The sequence below is a fragment of the Penaeus monodon genome, chromosome 40 (genome assembly GCF_015228065.2).
Source record: "Penaeus monodon isolate SGIC_2016 chromosome 40, NSTDA_Pmon_1, whole genome shotgun sequence".
Lineage (NCBI taxonomy): Eukaryota > Metazoa > Arthropoda > Malacostraca > Decapoda > Penaeidae > Penaeus > Penaeus monodon.
The window spans coordinates 8,903,276-8,913,275 of NC_051425.1; the positions used below are offsets into that span (position 1 = coordinate 8,903,276).

Sequence of the window (10,000 nt, forward strand, 5' to 3'; positions counted from 1 at the left end):
AATGTTTTTCATGGAAACTACCGTTATCTGCGTAAGGAACGCAATTTTATACGCGTGCTTGACCAGAATCTCGATCGTGGCTCGCTCAAAGTTGTGGCGTGGTCCGTCCACACCTTATACCGAAAGATAATAAGGAATAACCAATGACCTATAATCAATAAACCACGAATCAGAGACCAAAGACCATTAAACCTAATCCAGCCAACAACCAATGACCCACAAACAAATAATCCACAAATAAAAAAGCAAAACAAAGATAACTAACAATTTCATCCACTCCCATGAAACTCACCCTCCACTCCCACCAATCTCACCCTCCACTCCCACCAGTCTCACCCTCCACTCCCTCCAGTCTCACCCTCCACTCCCACCAATCTCACCCTCCACTCCCACCATCTCACCCTCCACTTCCACTAATCTCACCCTCCACTCCACCCCAACAGGAACCGCTTGAGGAGTACGTGTCCAAGCTCCCTGTGCCCGTCCGCGTGATCCGGTCGCCAAAGAGGACGGGGCTGATCAGGGCGCGACTCCTAGGGGCACAGGAGGCAAAGGGGGAGGTCCTTACCTTCCTGGACGCCCACTGCGAGGCCACGATAGGTAAGCGTGGCTGGAGGATGGCGAGCTGTGGGGAGGGTGGGGTGAGGAGAGAGGGGAGGAGGAAGGCAGGGATGGGAGAAGAAGAGGAAGGGGGAAGGGGGAGGGGAGAGGGAGAGGAAGGGGAAGGGAGAGGGAGGGAGGGGAAGGGGAAGGAGGGAGGCAGTGGTGGGAGAGGGAGGGGGAAGGAGAGGGGGAGAGTGAGGGAGAGAGAGAGAGAGAAAAGAGAGAGAGAGAGAGAGAGAGAGAGAGAGAGAGAGAGAAACATAGGGGAAAGTGTCATAACTTTTTTTCAATTCAATATAAATATCATATAAAACATCTGTGTTGTGATTCCAATAATAACTTTGCTAAGACAAATACATTTTTATTGTAAGACTATTATTAATTGAATTTTACTATTGTACAGCATCCTAATAACGCTCTAGAATCAATATCACTCTGCACATAAGTGTATAATTTCCCTTTCAGATTTTAGCATTGTATATCATCCTGATAACACTCTAGAATCAACATCACTGTGATCATAAGTGTATAATTATCCCTTCATTACAGGCTGGTTGGAACCCTTGCTATCAAGAATCGCAGAAGATAACAAGCGAGTGGTGTGCCCCATAATTGACATCATTCATGAGGACACTTTCCAGTATGTCAAGTCTTTCGAGCTCCACTGGGGGGCCTTCAACTGGAACCTACATTTCCGCTGGTACACCCTGGGACAAAAGGAACTTGATCAAAGGAAGAGAGATATTACAGAGGCTTATAGGTGAGAAGAATTCTTCTATATGTGTGGATTATTTATGAGACACATATAGTATATGGAAATAAATATATAAAAGACAATTTTCCGAGATGTGAGGCTACTATTTATAGTTTGTTCTACAGACTCTGGCAAATAGAAAAGAACAGAAAAAAGAGAAAAAAAAAATCCAGAAAAAAAAGTTTGGGAATAATAATTCTTTTATTTAAACGTAAGATTCCATTCCTGTTTGGTATTCCATAATAACAGAAAAAATAAGATTCAGTTTGGATAACCATGCACTAAGTTTTGGATGTCTTATGGTACTTTTCAACTTTTTTTTTTGTCAGAGTCTGTGGAACACATTTATAACATGGATAACTGCAGAGAAAAGAAATATTTACTCTTTCATTATAAGTATTATGCAACAAATAAATAATTTTTACAATATAAACTCTTCATTCAAGTTATAACAAATAGCAATATCCATCATCAAATTTTGATAAACTCCCACATACCATTCAACATCATATCTAACATCTATGAGCTTAACATGGCACTGAGTAACCTCCTCCTTCGAACCCCAGGACCCCAGCCATGGCAGGAGGGCTGTTCAGCATCCACAAAGACTATTTCTACCAGATTGGTGCTTATGATCGCAACATGGACGTCTGGGGCGGAGAGAACCTCGAAATGTCGTTCAGGGTATGGAAACGAACTTGAGCTTCTTTAAATTTTAAAAATGAGAATGAATATGAGAACTAGATAAGAGTGTTAAATAAGCTATATTATATTGGATTATTGTTAAGGTCGTTGCAGATAGAGATAAAAAGAAGTGTTAGTGAAAATATGAAGTTGCTGTTAAATAGTATTAAGCTGCTGTTTTGATAAGGGTAATGTGAATTAAAACAAAATTAAGTCCCAGGTTTAATTTAAATGAGATTTTTTGCAGTAACTTTAAAGGTGTATGTATGGTATACACTATAGATTATATATTCAGAGAGACAAATGTTAGTGCTTACATATGCTTATAAAAGGATTATACTTCTAGGATGAAGAAAATATCTGGAATTCATGTAGTTATTACAAAGGCAATTTAATATATAGCTACTTTTTGGTAATTTTATGTACTGTGTAGTGAATATTTATATTTTTTTTTTTCATGAAAAACACTTAAGCAAATGTCTTAGTCAACAGCCTTTTGTTACATCTGTACCAACAGGGTTACACAGTCTTCACTCGTGAAATTACTCCTTTTACTTCATACCTTTTCGTAGCGCTAGTCATTATAAAACCCAAAATCTGTCAAACCTTCTCCGGATAAAGATGTTTCTTCTTCTGTATAACTTCATTTAGAGCTACAGTGTCAGTACAAGATCATGTATGCATTAAGCACCCTATACAACATTTTAGGCCTAACGCAGGTCCCATTCCTCAGGTCTGGATGTGCGGCGGTTCGATTGAGATAGCCCCCTGCAGCCACGTTGGCCACGTATTCAGGAAAAGCTCCCCCTATACATTCCCTGGGGAAGGAGGGGTAGGGGGCGTCCTCTACAGGAATCTTGCACGCGTTGCTCTGGTCTGGCTTGACGATTGGGCTGAGTTTTACTTCAAAATCAATGCAGGTATATAGTTTTGTGTGCATGTATGAGTGATAGTTGAGAGGTTGGTTTCTATTTCAGCAATTAAAAAGTGTGGCTTGAAAGTCAAGTTTGTGGTTGCATTTTTTTACATATCCATTTCCATGAGCCATATATATGTATATATATATCATATACATATATATACTTACATTCAGAAACTGCAAGCATATTGTCACATTCTTATTGTCTTGACTGTACATTTCAGATCTATTTCAGAATCAATGTGTGCATGTGGTCACATTTTTGATTGCACGTTTTACCATGTGGTATAGTTCTTTTTCAAAATCAACCCAAGTATGGGGCTATATTTAAAGAGTGAGATTTAGCTCCATTTCAAAAGATTGTAAGATTGCTAAGATTTACATAAGGTAAATTTTATGTAACATGACATATATTCGCTTATGTAAATATTATTTAAGGTGGTGTAATAAGAAAATGCATAATTTGCATATTAATGTAATGGTAAGTTATATTTTATTAGAATATCACTGAAATCTGCATTTATTAGGATGTTGAAAATATTGTGTAAGTGCATGTAGAGTAATGTGTAGTCAGATGAAATAAATATTAAAGATGTGAAGTAACAGTGAAGAAAAATATAGAACCAGGAATATGCATAAGAGTAAAGGAAATCAGCTATGCATAGCTAGAGAGAGAAGGAGAAGGAGAAGGAGAAGTAGGAGGAAAAGTAGAAGGAGAAAGAGAGGGAAAGGGAGAGAGAGGGTGAGGATGAGGATGAATGAGAGGGAGAGGGTGAGGGTAAGGGTGAGAGTGAGAGAGAGAGAGTAGGAAAGAAAAAGAAGCAGAAAGAGATCAGGGGTCAGAGAGAAATTGATTTTTTTTTTTGACAATACCAAAATAACAACACCGGTTCCTTATCCTACTTTCTACTTCACAGAGGCTGCAAAAGTCCGAAATGATGTTGTCGTGAAGGACCGAGTTATGCTACGAGACCGTCTCAGTTGCCACACTTTTGAGTGGTATTTGCAGAATATTTGGCCAGAGAATTTTTTCCCTGCAAAAGATAGATTTGTGGGCAAGGTGGGTAATTTGGTTTTGCCGTTATATACATAGATAGATAGATATAAAGATACATAAACAGATGTATAAAATGATTAATATGAATGTATGCACTTTTTTTGTTTAATTTTCTATTTCTCCTTTTTTTCCTATCTTTCTATGTATTTTTATTGCTCATAAGAGATTATAATATATCATTGCTAATGACACTAGCAATATTACTAATAGTAATATCAATGTGATATGTATCAGGAACATATCAATACAAATATTATATTCACATATTAAGAATGCAGAATATATTTATATAGAAAAAGATACATGAATGCCATCTTTACTATTACTGAGCATAAATTTTCAGCTATATTTATATGTGTACCAATTTTTTTTACCATTTTTTTTTTTCTTACTGAAACCATGAGAGCTTGCATCTACTACTTGTTCTATGCTGTCATGCCTGCAGTATAAGTCAAGCTAAGTGCCACAGTCTCCTCCAAAACACATGGAGAATGCCTCTGTAATATTGGCTCTCCCCCCAAGACCCTATTGTTAACCGTATTATGTTTTTAGTGCTTGGTATCCCCCTTATTACACATTCAGACTCACTGCTGTACCCACACCCCTGTGAAACATCCTATATATGCAGCTGATTCCAGCTAACAATATTATAGTAATAATTTGCCGTCCTTGCTCGGACACAGTAAAAACAGCACATACCGAGACAATTCATTCCCTCAACAGATCCGCCATGACTCCTTGGGCAAGTGTCTCCAGAGGCCAATGGGTAAAGGCGGCTCAAACCAACCCACAGGCACAGCTGTCTTGCATGAGTGCGTCTATGAGGTCTACCCATCGCAGATCTTTGTGTTTAGTAAAAAAGGTAAAGCTGTAGTTTTATCTTTTGAGTATTTTCGAGTTCCTTGATTTTTTTTTTTCTGCATTCTGTGAAAATCATGGATTGGATTATGTAATAAATAATGGCCCACATTCAGACGCTTAGGACACCTTAGACAGAGAGCTGGACTAGAATCTCGCACTCATCAGCCAGTCACCTCGAGCTGCCTCGAGCTCTCTGTTTAAGGTGTCCCAAGAGTCGTTGAATATTAACGTAAGCATATAGCATTATTACAGGTGTCCATTACTCTATATCAGGCTACATCATCCATATTATGAATGTAGCATTCATAATCTCGTAACATTGTATTTTAAATCAGATCAGTATAGCAAAATTGAGGTAAATCGTTATTTTCATCACAATCCCATTAGAAAGATGAATCCCCAGCATCATAGTGAAGATTATATTACAGTCCATTTATCATCTTGTTCACAATTTCCACAATTACAGTACATATACCAAAAAGGTCAAATTGTGTATAAATGCATATTGAGGTCGAAGAACTACTGCACTCCCAATTCCTAATAAAGGGTACATCATAAGTCCTAACCACAAAGTTATTTGATTCATAATCTGTCCTGATACATGTTATATCATGACAGGCAACTGGAATAACATTATATCACATTATGCTATTAAATTTTCCTGACTTTGCTACCTCATATCATGGTAGATCACCCCTCATGTTGGGGTGAATTCATAACATTGTGTGTCTTGTGTGTTAAAACCTCTTTTTAGCCTCATTACTTAGAAAATTGTTTATGCCACAAGAACTTAGAACATGTGGTAAGTATCGTACTTGGAACTCCTGTCATAATTGGGTTATAAAGCTTGTTATGTTTGGTTCATATTTTGTTTTGAATAATGCTAAATAAACCAAATTTTTAAAACAAATTCTGCACCGGGCTCTATGCAAAGGATTATATTACAGGATACATCATACCCTAATAGACATCTGACTTCAGTTCCCACCACCTTAGTATAGTCTATATCATGGTGGATAAGAATATGTGCTTTTGTATTATAAACTAAATCTTATAATTATATATGTTCCTACCTATTATATAAATATATATATATATATATATATATATATATATATATATATATATATATATATATTATATATATATGCATATGCATACATATACATTTACATATATATATATGTATATATATACATATATATTTTTATATATATATATATATATATATATATATATATATGTGGAAGGAAAACCCACACTACAAAAACTAGATTTATTGAAAGTGAGACTTTGAAATCCACCTGGATTCCATCTTCAGGTCTGAAGGTCTCCAGACCTGAAGATGGAATCCAGGTGGATTTCGAAACTGTAGTCTCACTTTCAATAAATCTAGTTTTTGTATTGTGGGTTTTCCTTCCATTGTATCAACACGGAAGAGTGTTTTGCTATTCATACACACACATATATATATACATATATATATATATATATATATATATATATATATAATATATATATATATATATATATATATATATATATATGTATATAATGCATTATATATATATATATATATATTTTATATAATAGGTAGGAACATATATAATTATAAGATTTAGTTTATAATAGAAAAGCACATATTCTTATCCACCATGATATATATACATATATATATATATATATATATATATATATATATATATATATATATATATATATATATAATAGGTAGGAACATATATGATTATAAGATTTAGTTTATAATGCATATATACATATATATACATATATGTGGATATATATGTATATATATATACATATATGTATATATATGTATATATACATATATGAATATATGTATATTTGTATATGTGTATATGTATATATATATATATATATATATATATATATATATATATGTGTATATATTAGATCCTGTAAATTGCTTTTAAAAATTTTATATTGAATATATAGTCTCATTAGTTAAATACCTTGTCAGATTACTAATTCAAATTGAACAACTTTATTTCTACCATTCCACCCCAATAAAGGCTACATCATGACTGATGAGAGTGTGTGCTTAGATGCCCCGGATGCAGAATCAGCCAAGAATCCGCAGGTGCGCATCATGGCCTGCAATGAATATGAGAGGCAGAAGTGGACCTACAAGGAGGATACTAAGCAGGTATAGAAGAGGAATATTTTTAGGGATAGCATAGTATGAAGAGGAATATTTTTAGGGATATTGCAATATGTTCATAATATTAGTGGTGATAGAATTGCAATAGAAATTGTAACAATAGTAGTAATGCTGCTATTGTGTCAGAAATGAAGCAATATTAAAAACTAAATAGTAGTAATATTACATTGTAGACTAATTGGGAATGATACTAATGATCTTGCCAATAGCAGTATAGATATTGATTGTGATAATAACAAGACTGATGGCAATGATAATCAGATAATCATAGATGTTCAAGTAGAATTAATTTTAATACCACTTTATTTCACAAAATCATAGTACTTTGTCTCTATGTGTAGAGAAATAGATGCGGAGATCTTGCGGAGGATATTTCTAAGCTTATATCTCCGTTGGGTGTGATCTGTCAACCCATCAACTGATAAATCTAGCAGTTAACTGGTAAATCTAGCCCTCAGTCAACCCATAAATTGCTTCCTCCCCCGCGACAGGTCCAGCACAAGCAGACCGGCTGGTGCCTCGACCTCCCTTCCAAGAGCAACCCAGACACGCTCTCCCTTAGCAAGTGTGACACGTACAGCGCGTCGCAGAGGTGGAACTTTGAGCATGTGGATTGGACCCAAGGGCGGTGATTGAGGCCGGGGATGAATGAGGTGAATCTGATGGTAGAATCTTGAATAAATAATGGGTGAATTGTGCATATGAATGATTAGATGCTGAGGATGGACGGATATGAAGAATTGATGATGGAATGATGACTGAATAGCTGATGAATAAGTGTGATGAGCTGATGATGAGATGAAGTAATGAGGATTGATCAAAACAAAGTGATAAGGGGAATAAAATGAACTAATAATAGATGAATGATAAAAGGAATATATGAATAAACAATAAAAATATGAATAAAGGATAAAAGGATTGGCTAGTAAAGATATGGATGAGGTAGGTAAATGAGTAAAAATGCAGAGGTAATAGGTGAACAGTGAATAACATGAATGAAAGCTGAACAAGATGAATGGGTAATGTAAAGAAGCATGATAAATTATTAAGAAAGTATCATTAACTAAGGAGAGATACAGAAAAGCTAAAGGATTAAACTGTTAGAATATAGAGAATAAACATTGATAAAGAAAGTGAATGATAGCAAATGAAATTGATGAATAAAAGAGAATAAGATGAATGATTCTGGAAACAAAGGTGAATAATCAAAATATAAATGGAGAGTAAATTCTTAAAAAAATAACTGAATAAGTGATATACATTGTATAAATAATAGATGAAGGAATATATGATTTAGTGCATATTGTATGCAAATGGAAAAGTTATTAATTTTAATGCATAGTGTATAAAGAAATAGATGAAGAGTAAGTTAGTGTAACATAATTTTGTTCCCTGCAAGCTATAGGGATCTGAGTCATTCAACAAGATAAATGTACAGTGTGAATAGCTATATATTTTTTGATAAACAGTGATATACATGTAGATAACCGTACGTCCGGCAACTAATGATCCGTCAGCCTCTTTTAACCCTGATGGAATTGTGGGCGGATATTTGACCTTTCCAGGCCTACATTAGATTAGATCCTTGTGGTGGCGATCGCTTATTTATTTGATTCTCATTTCATTTTTCTTTTTATTAAGTTCAGAACTTCATAGCATGAGTTAAGAGATGTAGGAGCAGTGTAACTTGCCGGCCAGAAGAATTTTACGTGGCCTTCGTTGAAGTGAAAAAATAGGTAATGACAGAAAATTGGTGGGATTTAGTTTAAAAGGCATTTTTATTTATTAATCTTAATTATGTCTTATATATATATATATATATATATATATATATATATATATATATATATATATATATATATATATATATATATATATATATATATATATGGGATGAATCCATGTACTTTTTTGTAATGATATTATTGTTATTTTTTTCTGAATAACTTGTTATTTTGATTAATTGATTAATTAATTAAGTTATGTTCTTAGTATGCCTGTTATTATTTTTTGGAGTGAAAAATTGTGATGTGTGTTACGGAGTCTAAAATAAAGAAATCATATAAATTATATATAATCTAAATCTTGCTTGCTTTACATATTGTTTTATTTTAAAGTTGATGGTGATTATTCATATAATTTTTGAGTCCTTAGCAAAATGATAATCATGTTAGTCGATATGTGGTATTTGATACCAAATATTTATATGTAGATATGAATACATTTTTTATATCTTAATTATAAGGTAAAATGTCTAAATGTTATCATTTTTCCGCATCATTAATTCTATGGAGCTCAATTATTTTTAGTATTTTAAAAGATTTAATGCCTTAAACTGTGTGTTAAATCAAAGTCTAAACAGTAAATGCTACTGTACTTAAATGTCCTCATGTTTTAATAGTATATTACCAGATATACCATTAGACTGTTATACTGGATAAAGTTACGATCATTTGCGTAAAAGTTTATAACCTTTTTTTCTTATAATATAGTGATATCACCATTCCATTATTGATTTTGCTGAACTTGATTCTCATGTGAGGTAGTCAGTGGTTTAAGATTTTAAGCTGTTCCATGTACTTTTTATACAACTAAGGGACTGTAATTGAAAGTTGCAATATTTTGTAATATAATGTCAGTTTGGTCTTTACTATTAAGGTTTTGAAGATTTGTAGGTGACGATATTGCTCTTTTTGTATCATCTTTTTACAAATGTATTACTACTTTGCTACAGTTGTTCTTGTGTCATATACGTGTACTGTTAGTGTTGAATACGGCATTGAATTCTTTAACCTTTCATGCTATAACGAGGTTGTTGGTGGTAACCTAGGTAGAAACTTCAGGCTTTTTGGTCAATTAATGTATGTGGGTGTTCTTAACTTTGGAAACAAAAGCAAAACCAAAAAAAAATGTTTTTTG

General features: G+C 33.8%; 1 protein-coding gene across 1 annotated transcript in view; it reads left to right on the top strand.

Annotated features, from left to right (window-relative positions):
* The window catches only part of LOC119598140 (polypeptide N-acetylgalactosaminyltransferase 1-like), a 17,014-nt gene that overhangs the window by 5,792 nt on the left and 1,222 nt on the right, over nt 1-10,000 (top strand). The window contains exons 5-12 of the mRNA XM_037947770.1: nt 444-600; nt 1,153-1,363; nt 1,924-2,041; nt 2,775-2,961; nt 3,878-4,020; nt 4,741-4,879; nt 6,933-7,066; nt 7,573-10,000. The exon at nt 7,573-10,000 is cut by the window's right edge and continues 1,222 nt beyond it. Coding sequence (XP_037803698.1) covers nt 444-600; nt 1,153-1,363; nt 1,924-2,041; nt 2,775-2,961; nt 3,878-4,020; nt 4,741-4,879; nt 6,933-7,066; nt 7,573-7,713 — 1,230 coding nt within the window. The 3' untranslated portion in view covers nt 7,714-10,000. The remainder of the gene's footprint in view (nt 1-443; nt 601-1,152; nt 1,364-1,923; nt 2,042-2,774; nt 2,962-3,877; nt 4,021-4,740; nt 4,880-6,932; nt 7,067-7,572) is intronic.